Genomic DNA, 16352 nt, shown 5'->3' with positions numbered 1-16352 from the left:
GACTTGTACATGGCAACGTACTTAAGGAAATAAACAGTAAGATGGTCAACATCTTGAAATTTGGAATTAGGATTTTTGTTATTTATTTGTTATATGCTCCATAGGTACTTCGAGGTTCATAAACTAAAGGAGTAGTATGAATAAAAGATGAAATATAATGAAATAAACATATTTCCCCATATATATATATATATATATATATATATATATATATATATATATATATATATATATATATATAGGGTACGTATTATATATGTTTGAAGCCAATTATAAAGCTGAACGTCTGTGTGTGTGTATGTGTGTGTGTGTGTGTGTGTGTGTGTGTGTGTGTGTGTGTGTGTGTGTGTCTGGTCACGAATAGGCTCCTATATGGTTGACTATTATAGAAAACTGATCACATTTAATGATAGATGTATCGAGACACAGGAATGGGTATGTTTGATCTGGTAGAACGGTGGTTCATTAAAACTGTGAGGTCTGCGTTCGCGCCTGGTCCACAAAGTATGGAAAGAAAACATTTCAAAATTAAAAAAAAACGTTTACAAGGGTGTTTGATATAGATGTACATAATAATACTTTCATAAGTATGTTTTAACTTAAATAGGGATGGTATAATAAAATTGTGGGGTCTGCATTCGCGCCTGGCCTCCATAGAATGGAAATAGGCACACACTTTAATAAAGACTTTTCATATCTATCTGCGTAAGTATACTTTGATAATTATGCTTCAGTTTGAAGAAATATGGGGTGTTCATTTGAACCTGACCTCCATAGAATGGAAATATGTCACAAAGTTTAACAAGGTTTTTTAATATAGATCCACAGAATATTCTGATAAGTGTTTCAGTGTGAAACGGTATGGTATAATAAATTATGGGGTTCATCTATTTTATTTCTACTTTCATCATATTTTGCTTTGGTTTTGATACCCTCAAATTCGAAGTTATCTCTTTACAACCCTTCCTTTTCATAACCTATCATACTTTCATAAATCAGAGTCCATTTTCTGTAGGCTGTTTTTGAACCTAGTCAACGATGGGTACTTCTGCTAGTATATATATATATATATATATATATATATATATATATATATATATATATATATATAAATGTTTTGGCCGTTAAGAATGGACAAAAATTATAGCCCGTTGACTTAAAATGTATACTTAATGCCAAATTGATGGTTGGATGTGGTTAAATTTGTGCTCATTTTTGTATCAAATACTAATCCCTGTTGACACCTTACTGTGCATCGAACAGATACCATAATACTTAGCTCGCTGCACCTTATCATAACAAAGATCCATATAAAATTTCAGCCAGATCGGTCCAGTAATTTCCGAGAAAACTTCAAGAGTAAATGTGCTATTGTGGTAATTAATTTCTATTAATTCTTGTTCATGCATAACGGTGCATCGAACGGATATTGTAATACTTAGTTTGCTACACCTTATCATAATAAAATTAAAAAAAACGGCATACCAAATTCCTGCTAGATTAGTCTAGTAGTTTCTGAAAACAAATGGAACGGACATACAGACTAAGAGAGAAGTATAATATAGATACCAACGTTGACATATTATTAATGAAATTTCACTAATTTCTTTTAAATTGAAAGCAGACGATAACTTGATTCTATTTATCTTCACAAAATGTATGCACTAATGTACTAACAACAAGGGTGTTCACCAATGGGCTGGGAGACTTCAATCCAAGGTCAAGTCGTACCAAAGAATTAAAAAAATGGTATTTGATACTTCTTTGATAAAAAAAATCAACATCACAAGAGGAGGATCAAGGGTAAGTAGTGTAATCCTGGGAAAAGAATAGTAACACTCTCCCCTACATCTCAATAATAAAAAAGGAGCCTTTGGGCCTGTAACATAGCGCTAATACGTGTATGTAAATGCATGAGAAGTGACATCATTGATAAGGGGAGGACTATAAAAAAGAGAAAGACAAAGATGATGTGAGAGACGAGATAACGTTCGAGATCTCGTGAGAGACATGAAGAACGTTCTAGATCCTGTGGGTGACGTTGAGGATATAAATGTTGTTGTACTGAACCAAAAAGCGAGTTGGAATTATTTCCTATTCTTGGTCTCCTTTGTGATGGAAACTTCACACAACGTGTGTTGGTCTGCAGACAACATTACAGGCTGCCCTTCACTACAGGATGAAATAATAACATTCTTGTGCTAGAAAAGACGACATGATTCCATTTCCATTCGATGAAAACCGGTTTTCTTTTTTTTGTTGCAGACTATCTATAAGTTGGCCAGTTGTGTACAAATCCCAAAAGCGATAGGAGCCTTCTCTCATGTCTGAAAGTGACACAGTGTTCAACAAGCAAGATCGGAGATGTGCCACTGTACAACTCATGCTCTCTACTAATCCAATTTATGACAACAGGACCATTGCCAGTACCCTCAAAATGCATCACTTGATGGCCACAAATAACAGCAATGTGCCCAGGGTGGTGAAAACAAAGTTTCCGGCCATGATTATGGTCTTTAGTGTGGTTTCAAGTGAGGGCCACATCTGGCCACCTCACATCTTCGAAGTCAGCTTGAAAATCAACATCAAAGTGTACCTGGATGTGCTGAAGAGTGTGGCAATTCCCTGATGCAATCAGGTAGCCGCTGGCAGATCCTAAGTGTGGCAGCAGGATTCAGCATCAGCCCACAAGTCCAAAGAGACCCAGGATTGGCTTCAAAATGAATGCTACAACTTTGTACCTTCTTTCACATTTCCTCCTCACCCCCTTCTCCCCCAACCTGAACCCACTGGACTATTTCGTTGGGTCATACGTCGAGAACATCACTAACATGACCTCCTACAACACCAAAAACCAGCCTGATCACTGCCATTCGCTGAGTATCCTCCAAGCTCCTGCCGGCCCTTGTGGAAAAGGCATGCTTTCAGTTCTGGAACCGTATCAAGGCAGTGATTGAAGCTGAAGGCGGCTACATTGAATAGATATCAGTTCTACTACATAATCAAGTTACCTGAATTGATTTTTTCAATAAAAGTTTTAAAATAAATCTGTAGTATTGTTTTCTTTAGGGCAACAATTTTATCGTATAAGAAGATTATCACTTCACTTTTACTTACCACATTGACCCACCTGGTCAATGATCATCTACTAGCAACTATGCTCACATGCGAAATTACCTCTGTAAAAATACACATCTGTCCCAAAATATCAAAAGCTAAACCAAATACTTTTTTTAAGGAGGGGGGGGGAGACAGAAAAAAAATCAACCAAATGTGTCGTTTGTGGCGAATAAAATCAAGTTGCAAGTAAAACATATGGTCGCCATGAAAAGTCAGAAAAGATTTTTCTTTGTTTAGGCATGACAAAAAAAAAAAAAAAAAAAAAAAAAACACACAAGTAGAAATTTGCTTTGTCAGCACACAAAATCTGACATTATGTACAAACTGTTTATGTCAATATATGACTATTTTTAGACAACCATTTATTTTTTTTTGGGGGGGGGGCTTTAAAAGCATGTGTTAGAAAGCTGTTCTATACTAACAGTATTCACCTTGCGTTACCCATGTCGATATATATTGCTGGTCTGATATTTTTAAAGGAAAAAATAATTTAAATATAGTCGCGTTTATACTTTTTGCCTTGAAAAAAAATGTTTAAAATAACACTTGTAATATCAAGTCAAAGATTGTCACAACCAAGGGTGGTAGTAAAAATAACCCCTCTTTATCCTCCTAAAAATGCTCTCATGATGTGCACCTCAAATAATCAAGTCCGGCTCCTAGTCTTCTCTTGTGGTTTAGCTATTAAGCCTGGCGAAACTGTTTATACTAACTGGGCGGTCCGCTGGCACCTTAAAACCAATCACTTTGGGCAGGAGGGCCCTCATCAATTCTTTGGATGACAACTCTGAGTCAAAACCTCCGCTGCCTTGTGGGATTACTCCATCAGGGGAAAAACTATGAGAGTAAACCTCAACAGAAAATCTGGGGACAGAATCCTTAAAGCGACCTACAATTCCTGCAGCGCAGTTAGATCCATACTGTATCGACTCTGTGGATTCTTTAAGTTCATGGAAAGGGAGGGGAAATGATGTAGGGGCAATAGCTATCCTCCCATATCACTCTGTCCACTGCTACACTATTGTCTCCAGAGACAGACGTTTACCAACAAATATGAAGCCAAGTAATAAAAAAAGTTATTGCTCAGAATTCCCTCCAAACCAAAAATAAAACTATCTATGATGCACATACCCACGACAGAACGAAAATGCCATATTTCAAAAATCACGTAAATGTGTTAAGTAGTTTTGTTTTTAACTAAGAAAATCAAATTTTATAAGTAAGCAAAAAGGCATTGTCACGTCACGATCTTGAAGAACCAAAGACAGATAACCCCACAATAATTCAAACTTACAAGATCAGCCTAGTTATGCCTACGATTTTCCATTAACCGCGTAAAATCGTTTAAAAAGGATTTTCTTTAGAGAAATAAAAATATTTGGTTAATTTACATGATTTTTGGAATATGATCTTTTCGTTCCATCGCGAGTACATACACGATAAAGATTTTTTTTTCTATATTTTTGTTCTAATATAGGGAGAATTCTGGATTTGCATAAAAAACTGTTAGCTTTTGACATCGTCCTGAACAAGCAAAGCTACGTTTCTTACAGACAGCTACTAAATGACAAAACGGATTTAATGAATCGAAATAAATGAATTAATCTTGAAAATGCCAGTAAAATAATTATTTAAATATTCAAACCTATTTTTAAATACAAGGTATTAAATAAGGTATTCTTTTTTTGATTTTATGGGACTCGTGCATTTCACTTTGGAGGACAAATATTTTTGTTTTCATTTCTTTTAAAATCATACATTTTCATATAATGATCACCTTTATTCATTTTGGAATTTAATTTTATTTAAAAAGTTTGTTTAAAAAAAAAAAATAGTCATACGTTTTCAAAGACGTTATTTTTTTAAGTCGCACATAATCATGTAAAAAAATTGTTGTAATTTATTTTGAAATTCTAATTATTTTATATAAGCTAAAAAAAATTAATTTTAATTCAATAAATGTTTAGATATAATTTTGTGTTTATTTTTAATTTAATATGTTTGGTTAGCTTTAAGCAACACGTTATGACAAGATTTTAACAACTCTTTGTCAGGATCAAAGTGTAGTATCTATTCTTCAGATGTTGCAATTCAATTTCTTGTTCTCTCTCTATGGAGAGCAATCCTTCACGACTGAGAAAATTTTTATTTTTGTTCCTTTTCTCCACGTTAAAAAACGACCCTGGTGTCTAACTCTGTCCCGTGGGGAGACATTGGAATAGGGACTCTTCGAATTGTCTCCCCTTGGAATTCTTCAGAAATTAAAAGACGAAAATTGTCCTGCAAACCTAAAACTACAAGTAGTAATTTTATTGAGTGTGTGTGTGTGTGTGAGAGAGAGAGTGAGAGTTCCTTCCCTATGGACTCCGAAACGGTTGTACCTACTTTTTTGAAATTTCACACAAATGTACTTTATGTGTATCTGAATGCCCTCAACAAATATCAAAAATTGATAATTGATAATTGAAAAAATCAGATTAAAGAAAGAACAGTCTGATTTTGAACAAAGTTAACACCCTTATATAGCCTAACATCACAAGTGGATTTGAGAAGTTTTATCACAGCACAAGTAGAAGGTTCTGGCGTAAAAATTAACCAATAGGTTCTTTGATAAGATAAAGGTGCATTTGAAATGAATGTTTCCGTTTAAAACACAATTTAACCATAATACACGACTTTACACTTTAATTCAAGCCATTATATAGAAATATTTTTTATAAAATTAACAGTAGGTTCTTTGATAAGACAGGGGCGCATTTGAAATGAATGTTTCTGTTTAACTATGCACAATTGAACTATGACAATTGACGTTTGAATTGTAAAATTTAATTCAAGCCGTTGTATGAAAATAATTTATTAAATTAACAGTAGGTTCTCTACAGTGCAATGTAGACTACAATGTACTATGGTCTAAGTCACTGAGAAGGCAAGTGAAGCTTCCTCTCTGTGCACCACAGTGGATCCCCAACTAGAACAGGCAATCAATCGATGACAATAAAAGTATGGTGTGGAACATTAGTTGATTCTCATTCAATCCCGGGCAACGTCGAGTTTCCCTGCTAGTATGCATATAAATTAGTTGCAAAATAATAATATTTTGAAATTCTATAGTTTACACATAAGCTTAATAAAAACAATTTATGAATGTTGGATTGTAATTAAAGTGGAACAAATAATGCGTATGACCCAACGGGTTACATGTACGTTTAATATATCTAGGATGAAATATATCACTTCCAATGTTGCAATGCACCACTGTTGGCATACGTGCCATAGGTTGGTCATCCCTGATGGTTATTAAGAAGAAACGCTGACTTCAAAGGCAGAATTTTAAAAGTGAAATTTGGCTTAACTTTTTCTGAAAATAAAAACTTGGTTAAATTGGCAATTGCTTTAAAATATACAAAACACAGTGTTTATGAACAAATGTTAGAGAAATAAATGGATCAAATTGGTTAAAAACAATAGGCGTTATAAAAATATATATCTGCAAAAAAATAGAAATATATAAATAAAAAACAATTCAATATTTTGCTCCAAGATGAGTTTTTTCAAGAATGCATGATGAATCAACAGCGGCAAAGAGAGTGATAAATCCAAAATGCGATATAGTTGGGTAAAAGAAAGTGTCACGGTGGGAGAAGGATGTATGGGTAGTGGGAGTATAGAGGGTGTTTCATCATGAAACTATTATAAGCTATAAGAAAGAAAATATATTCATTACAAAGTATATATATATATATATATATATATATATATATATATATATATTTATGTATATGTGTGTGTGTGTATATATATATGTATATGTGTGTGTGTGTGTATATATGTTATAAAAAGGAAAATATATTCATTACAAACTATATAGATATATACATATATGTGTATATGTTATAAATAAGAAAATAGATTAATTACAAATTATATATATATATATATATATATATATATATATATATATATATATATATATATATATATATATATATATATATATATATAAGTGAAAGTGTCTGTGTACATTTCCCTACGCAATAACTGTCAATTTTAAGCCTACAGATTCGAAATTAAATATACAGAGTACTGAGATTTGGGAAAATCGATGTAATCGGTTTTCGGACAGAAATTTGGCGATTAAGGGGTCAAAGTTCAACGATTTGACCTTTGAGAACTCCACCAAACTCCTCCTACAATTGTGGGTCTAAACACGTGAAATTTTAGATATAGATTCCTTGGACATAGATCTAACTTAATAACTTGATTTGATCCCTAAACAATCAATTTTAAGGGGTCATAATAGGGGTCAAAGTTAAAAAAATTGACCGTTTTTTTTTGTTTTGCTCAGCATACATGGCACCCATGCTAGTATATATATATATATATATATATATATATATATATATATATATATATATATATATATATATATAAACTCAAAATTATAAAACTCAAATGACCTTATAACGATTGATGCAACCCACTTTCTGGTTTACGACATCGGTTGCGCATGCATGCATAAACATTAACCCATAACAACGTAAACAAATAAACACAAATCGCTTCTTTTGCAGATTTTGACATGCGCCCTGAAATATTAACGCTATTATTTCGAAATTATTATTTAACATGGGAAGAGTGGGGTGTTTTGCAACTATTCTTTATTACAACTATACTGTCGCTATTTTCTTACAACTAAACAACATTAACCCGTTGACAAACATAAGAACAATCGTAGTAAAGCCAAGACTACTACTACTACTACTACTACTACTACTACTACTACTACTCTCTATCCATCCCCTTTCCTTCCTTCCTTCCTTCTTATTTTATTTTTTTGTTTACATTTCTAGATACAAAATAGTTGTGTGAGAACGGTGAATTTGCACACATTTACTAACCTGTTTCAATATTAGTTTTATTTTATTTTATTTATTCAGGTTTTATTTTTTTGCTTCAGGTTTTATTACTCATTTTTTTTTTGTTTTAGATTTTAAGTTTCTATTGAAGGATTCCAATATGGGTTTTTCATTCTTATATTTCTCATCGGTAGATTCATGGGCGTTTTTGCTGCTAAATAACTTTCGTCGGCGTTCGATTTGTAGGAAAATTAATGTTTAATTTTTGATTTTTGAGCGATTATTTGAAAAAATAGATAACTTTACACGAATAGGGAGGATTTTTTTTTCATGTTTGAGAGATCCGTCCGTGATTTTTCATTTTAATATACTTTCATAGAAATGTTTCTGTTATGTCAAAAAAAAAAAAAAAAAAAACTATTTTTTTTTACGCTCATACATGAATTCCATAGCTAATATAACATACTGACTCAACGGGTCACGGGTAGTCTAGTATATATATATATATATATATATATATATATATATATATATATATATATATATATATATATATATGGTCGTTATATCTTTCCATATAATCGGCGTCATATTGAGTTCTCCTCATCTCGTAAAAATAAAGAAAACTAAATGATGAAAACAAAATTGAATAAAATACAATATTTATTGATCCATCAAATTCAAACAAGGAATTATTTAAAAAATGAAAAATCCGTTCTAGTGCAGTTTGCAAACCGGATGTGTCTAAGTGTACACTCACGTGTGCCTGGAACCTGATGGAAATCTCCGAGCGTCAAATAGATCAGCCAATCAGAAAGCGTCAACGAATGTGAAAATGTAAACCAAATGAAACGCCACCAAAAAAAGTACCAGACGACTTTTAGATAATATTGCAAGAAAATCAAAAGAAAAGAACATTAGTTGTTACCTGTAAATCATGGAGCATAACACTTCAACTAATCTAACCATCCTTGACAGACGCCTGAACAAGTCGTCGACTATTGTCAACAAAAAGTTACTATCAGTAGAAATGAGTTGCAGGATATGTGGCGTGAAGTACATCCTTGGAAAGTGAGCCTCTGTCAGCGATTGTTTCGCCTGGAGATGCACAAACACAAAATGCCGAAAATGAACCTCTATGTAAACTAGTACGTTCTTCAATCTCGCCTGAAAATCGGTCAAATTATGAAGATAATATACTTGTGGGTACACGGGGCGGCCACCAAAGAAAAACTAGAGAGAATCTGATATGGGCTACTGACCCACCGTTGCAGATGGGAAGAGATTTACGAGACATTATGACGTGCAGCGTAATCCAGCATTTTCTGTCAGGTTCCAGGCAAACCCTAGCGGATACTTAGATACGTCCTGTTCACAAACTGCACTAGTACGCAATTTGGACCTCTTAGCAACTGTTTTTATGGGTTAAAAATGAAAACGAATTTGTTGCACAGGCCCAAATATCGTATATGTGAAGTTTCAATTCTGTAGACCAAAAATCGACAGAATAGTTTATTGCATTATTGTGACACAAAAAGTTATTAGCGAACGAAATGAGTTGCAGAAAACATGAAAGAATGTGAGGTGAGCTCTGGACCACTGTTACAGATTGGAAGAACTTTATGAGAAACGTCTGCCAGGATTATTATAAACCCGAGTGGACACTTAGACACGTCCAGTTCCCAAACTACACTAGAATAAAAAATTACGTAATCCATAGATCTTCATCCATTTTTATCCTCTGATGAAAAGATCCTTTTTTTTGAAAATCCATGGATTAAAGACATTTTCATTATTATAATTTCTTGTTTGAATTTGATGAATCTATATTGCAATTTTATTTTCATCATATATTTTTCCGATTTCTTTAATTGCTCTATCTAGTATATTGAGCTTTTTTTATTATCTTGATAGGTTCAAATTTTAAGTTAATATCTTTGGTTAATCTTTGTAATACTAATTATATATATATATATGATGTAAATATGTATGAATAAAAAATCAATACGAAAAATACATAAATGTTTATATCTTTTCTGTATTTATTTCTTATGTGTTGACGTGTAGGAATAAAAAAAAGTCTTTTGAAAAAAATACGAATGTTTCTTTCAAAAGCACATAATTTCGACCGATCCTTTGGTCTTCCTCAGTGTGAATATATATATATATATATATATATATATATATATATATATATATATATATATATATATATATATAAATTCGAAATAAGAAAAAAGGCAAATTACATGCAGTTTTCAGGTTTTTTATTGTTACTAATAAACCAGAGGCCAATCTTAGTGAAATGCAACCGAATGGAGTCCAACACTAGCAGGAGTTTAATGTAAAGTGCAGAAAAAAATCCCTAAAAAAAAATTGTCTAACGATGATTTTGTTTACATGTCTCTTTTCTTGTGTCAGTCTGCAAAATTCTTGTAAAAATTTGAATTTAGCTTCACACACGCCAAAGTCACCCCTTCGTGGATCTTAGGCCTTAAAGGCATTTTAAGCTTTAAACTGGCATAAAAAAGCAATGCATTCGGTATAAAATTTGCATTATTTCGTTCTGTGTAGACATGCATTTTATGAGCATGCAAATACGACAAGATAAAACAAAATTATTATTATTATGTATCAGAATAGTGAAACAAAAAAAAATGATGGATTTGAAATTATAAACAAAAAATAAACACACAAAACCTCTGTTTAGTAGGTAAAAAATGTGCACAGGAAAAAGTATATATATATATATATATATATATATATATATATATATATATATATATATATATATATATATATATCTTTATTTCACTATTTTTATCATATATATATATATATATATATATATGATAAAATAGTGAAATAAATGATAAAGTGAAATATATATATATATATATATATATATATATATATATATATATGATAAAATAGTGAAATAAAGAAAATGTTTGAAATTATAAACAAAGAAACAGAAAATTTCACAGTTTCTAGGTAAAAAATATGCACACAAAAAAGTAATTACATATATATATATATATATATATATATATATATATATATATATATATATATATATATATATATAAGTATATAGCATATACGCACAATATATATAATCCTATGTACAAGTATGTATAAGCCTATATATATATATATATATATATATATATATATATATATATATATATATATAGGAATAAAAAACACAACCGTATTATTTAATTAGTACCAAATTTTCATTTTATAAATTAGACACAAATAAAAGAAACATAAAAAACTCAAACAACAACAACAACAACAACAACAACAACAACAACAACAACAACAACAACAATAAAATTAAGTATTAAGAGTTTTAAGATTCACTCCGTTGGAGATTACTATAGCAACATTATTATGCGGTTTAGTTGGAAAATAATTTTCAACCCTGATGAAGGGATTTTACTTACGAAATACTAGAAATAATATAATAAAATATAAAAAATATTAAAACAAATATACATTACAGATAATACACAATCGTTCTAGTTTTGTCTTATTTTTATATTTTTTTTACATATATTTGTAAGTATTTGTGTTTTACATTTACTGTTTTACCATAGACTTCTCTAATAATAAATTATGAAAAAAAAAAATTAATTAATTTGGAAAATGAAAATCTTTTTAAAAAAACTTTAACCGGATGCGATTCTTACCCTGACATTCGACGCCAACTCCAGCCGATTGATATCCCTGCTGACACCGGCACTCATAGCTGCCGTCCGTATTGATGCATTGCTGAGACGAATGGCATCGGTGTTTTCTCAAGTCACACTCATCGATATCTAGAAAGAAATGAAGAAAGAAACGAAATTCCAGTTACGTTCGTTCATTTGTTTTTCAGCAAGAAAACACATCATCTATAAAATTATTAGCTGAAAGTATAGGGTGTCTTCAATAAGTTTCCAGACTTATTTTGTACAAGCATTTAATATTGTTATAGACTCTTGAACATTCAATATGTTATTGCTATACATCTTATGAGATGATTGACTAATTTTTATGATTTCAGGTTCAAATGAAGAGCTACAGCAGGAATTGGAATACACCCTACTAAAGCCTGATTGTCACAACTGGTGAATTTCAAAAATGCAATCTGGACGTGAGGACACTTTAGAAGACGATATGCAATAAATTCTGTTTTAAACTTTGAAAAGAAAAATGCAAAAGAAACGTATGGAATGCTTCACACTGCTTTTGGACCATCTTGCATGAATTGAGCATCAGTTTTTGAGTGGCATAAGAGATTCAAGAAAAGCACGGAGTCTGTGATGAATGATGAGAGATATGGGAGAAGTAAGGAAGTCAGAACACCAGAGTTGATTGGCCAAATAAAGAATTTCATGGATAAGGACCGTCGTGTGTTTATAGAGACAATAAGTGCACAGTTTGATGTCAGTGTGGAAACTGTACGCACAATTATTTGTGAGAAACCAAAGATGCAGTATTGTCCGGGAGCAATACAACTGTCATTATTAACATAATTTCTCTTCACACTTTTATTTTAATGGTATGCTGTACAACTCAGTATTGTTTGCGAACAACAAAATTCTTATTATCAACGCCATTTATCTTCATACGTTCATTTTAATCGCCTTTTTTTTGGCTACCAATATTATTAAGTGATGGGAAGGACAGCAGAAACTTTTGTTTTACCTGGTGTTGTCTGGTAACAAATAAATTGACATTATCAACATCGTTTCTCTTAAGTTGATTTGAATCGTACATTTGGCAGTGCTGTGAGCCCTCCTCACAAATATTGCCTTATATTTTATCAGTGAGGCTGGGTGTAGGAAGGTAGTAGAAACTGTTATTCTACTCAGCGTTATCAGGAAACAATAAAGTTGTGTTTATTAATATTGCTGTATTATATTTAGTGAGCAAGTGGGAATAATAGTGGGAGGGGAACCTGTCGTTATTCTTTCCCTAAAAAAGCCAATTGAAATTATATTAAGTACAATATTTAGTTGTTTTCTTTGTTTTATGTTTTGTTAATGAAGAGTAGAAAATGCATGTGGATACATTCTCGCTTCTTCTATTTTGCCACCTATGTCCCATATTTCCTCCTGTAACTGAAAATATGCTATGTGACATACAAATATCTGTGCATGATGTTGCCAAACTTATCAAAAACCTTTATTCTAGTAAAGAAACTGACCCTGACAGTATCCCAATCATAGTGCTCAAAAAAATTCAACTGGAACTAACTCCCATCCTTACAAACCTGTTTAAATGTTACCTTAAGGGAAAAATGCTTAGAGAACCTCATCAATCGATGGGCTGAAATCAGAAGCTAATAGGATTAATGCTGGCGCTCCTTATGGTTCCATCCTGGGCCCAACTCTTTTCCTGATCTTCATCAATGATCTTCTAAATCACATTCTTAAATCACTCATAGACATTTATGCAAACGGCACTACCATTTATGGCAATACTTCAAAGGCCGGTAATAACCAAAATATTTCTGATTCTCTCTCTTTCTTTTGACATGGAGTATGTGGTGCAATGGGGGAAAAGGTGACTAGTTAATTTTAATACATCTAAAACCAAGCTTTTTTTCTTTCCATCATTAATGCTCTAACCCCCATCTGACCACCATCTGACGCCAATTGAAATGAATGGCTCTCGTTTTGGGGAAGCACCATGTTTTAACAAGCTTCTGAGACTGACTTTCACTCCTGATCTGAAGTGGAACACATACATCAAATCTGTTGCTAAGATTGCTGGAGAAATGGTTGGATCATTCTACTGCTCCAGAAGATATTTCACTGCTGATGTATCTTCTACCTGTATAATATTCAAGTACGTCCTAGGATGAAGTACTTTTGCCACATCTGAGGAGGAGCTGCTCAGAGCATCCTTTCCTGCTGTGGCAAAAAGGAACAAAACCGATTTTGAAATCTGGTAGGATATGTCCTTTTCTTTACTCCGCAGCCTCTGCTTCATAAAAGAGATGTCGTGAGCCATTTTTGCTCAACCGTTATTTTCATAGCAGGTGCTCGACTGAGCTCCACTGTATGGTTCCACCTGGAAAGTCTTTCGTGGCAAACACTCGACTAGTTACAACAACTATCTTCTTACTCTCTACCTATGCCTAAATCCAAGCGAAAATTCCATAAGCAGAATTAACTCTTATCCTTGAGTGGCCTCCAGGCTTTGACGAGGGGTGATTATACGATGTAAAAAAATAAAAAAAATAAATAAAATTCAGGCGATATTTACAACACAAAAACTCTAAAAAATAAGCAAAAACGAAAATGCTGTCTACTACGAACTTCGAAACCACAATTGTATGAAATATTGTAACTGGAGTCGAACACCTTAAATGAAAATACTTAGTTAATCTAATATACGTAAACCCAAAGTCAACTTGTATTTAAGAAGTCAAGCAACGTTTAGAACACAGTTCTAAAAATATTATCATACTCTCTCTCTCTCTCTCTCTCTCTCTCTATATATATATATATATATATATATATATATATATATATATATATATATATAAAAGTGAACGTGTGTGTGTGTACATTTTCCTACGCAATAACTCTGTCACTTTTTAGTCTACAGACTCGAAATTTGATATACAGGGTACTGAGATTTGGGAAAATCTTTGTGATCAGTTTTCGGACAGAAATTTGGCTGTTAATGGATCAAAGTTTAACGATTTGACCTTTGAGAACTCTACCAAACTTCTCCGACAATTTTGGGTATAAATCCTTGAAATTTTAAATATAGATTCCTTGGACATGGATCTAACTTAATAACTTGATTTGAGCCCAAAACAATAAATGTTAAGGGGTCATAATAGGAGTCAAAGTTAAAAAAATTGACCGCTCAACATACACCCCCAAACACCCGGGCAACACCAGGCTGAAATGATAATATTGAAATAAAGTAGAAGCAACGGGACACCAATAATTATCAAACGAAAATATTTCGTCTTTTTAACCTTAAATGAGTTCGACTTATGAATTTATTTGATCTCTCTGCATAAATCTAAAATCGTTTTTTGTCTAAAATAAATCAAGAAGCATAAAAAACATAAATAATAAAAAAATTTATTAAAATAAAAATATCTTAGTGAACATTTATCAATTTTTTATTGAAAAAAAATTGATAAATGTTTTCTCTTTAAAGCACATATTTGACAATATGTCAAATGCGATGATTTCATGTACAAATTTGACATATTTTCAAATATGTCAAATGCTATGATTTCATGTACAAATTTGACATATTGTCAAATATGTCAAATGCAATGATTTCATGTACAAATTTGACATATTGTCAAATATGTCAAATGCAATGATTTCATGTACAAATTTGACATATTGTCAAATATGTCAAATGCAATGATTTCATGTACAAATTTGACATATTGTCAAATATGTCAAATGCAATGATTTCATGTACAAATTTGACATTGTCAAATATGTCAAATGCAATGATTTCATGTACGAATTTGACATATTGTCAAATATGTCAAATGCAATGATTGCATGTACAAATTTGACATATTGTCAAATATGTCAAATGCTATGATTTCATGTACAAAAATAAAAATATTGGAACATCTATATTATATTTCTCTTTGTCTTTTTTGTCTGCCTGTCCGTTTAATTTTTTCTCGGAAACTACTTGGCCGATGGCTGAAATTTTGTATGAATCTTTGCTATGATGAGGTGCAGAGAACTAAGTATTATGGTATACGTTTGATGCACAGTAAAGTATTAATAGGGATTAATAACTACAATACTACATTTACTTTTGAAGTTTTCTTGAAAATTACTGGTTTAATTGGGCTGCAATTTTGTATGGACCTTTATTACGATGGGGTGCAGCGAACAAAGTATTATATCCGCTTGATACACATTTAGAGATTAATAGGGATTAGTATTTGATGTAAAAATTAGTACAAATTTAGCCATATTCAATCACCCATTTGGCATAAAGCACTCATTCTTAGTCAATGGCCTATAACTTTTGCAAAATGTCTATTTTATTTCTAATTTTACTGCATTTCTAGTTGAATGAGGATGTGCTGTCTAAGAAACAAGCCACTGATCTATTTTTAGGTTTGTCTGAAAATATTGGAAAGCTCATCTTTCAGCGGCCGACCATCTGGGATTCATAGCACCAAAACAGGAAATGGTAACCAGTAAAAAAAACCCAACAAAAACAAACAAAACCCATTATGGCTAGTATACTAATCTGACCAACCCATGAGGTGAAACTTAAGCCACGACATGTGTGGATGTAAGCACATTTTTAAATATGACAGTCAAGGTCGTAAGCTTCCAGTGACAAAGTATACTTATAGCAAGCAAGCTATAC

The 16352-nt window shown here is 32.0% G+C and overlaps 1 protein-coding gene across 1 annotated transcript in view; it reads right to left on the bottom strand.

The window, feature by feature from the left end:
* LOC145247851 (hemicentin-1-like) overlaps positions 1–16352 on the bottom strand; it is a 303157-nt gene that overhangs the window by 32316 nt on the left and 254489 nt on the right. The window contains exon 57 of the mRNA XM_080109473.1: positions 11675–11803. Within this exon, the coding sequence (XP_079965599.1) occupies positions 11675–11803 (129 nt within the window). The remainder of the gene's footprint in view (positions 1–11674; positions 11804–16352) is intronic.

Source organism: Euprymna scolopes, chromosome 26 (genome assembly GCF_053919585.1).
Source record: "Euprymna scolopes isolate OS-2025 chromosome 26, ASM5391958v1, whole genome shotgun sequence".
NCBI classification, from domain to species: Eukaryota; Metazoa; Mollusca; class Cephalopoda; order Sepiida; family Sepiolidae; genus Euprymna; species Euprymna scolopes.
Note: the sequence above shows the minus strand (reverse complement) of the source record. Positions and strands in the feature narration are given on the sequence as shown.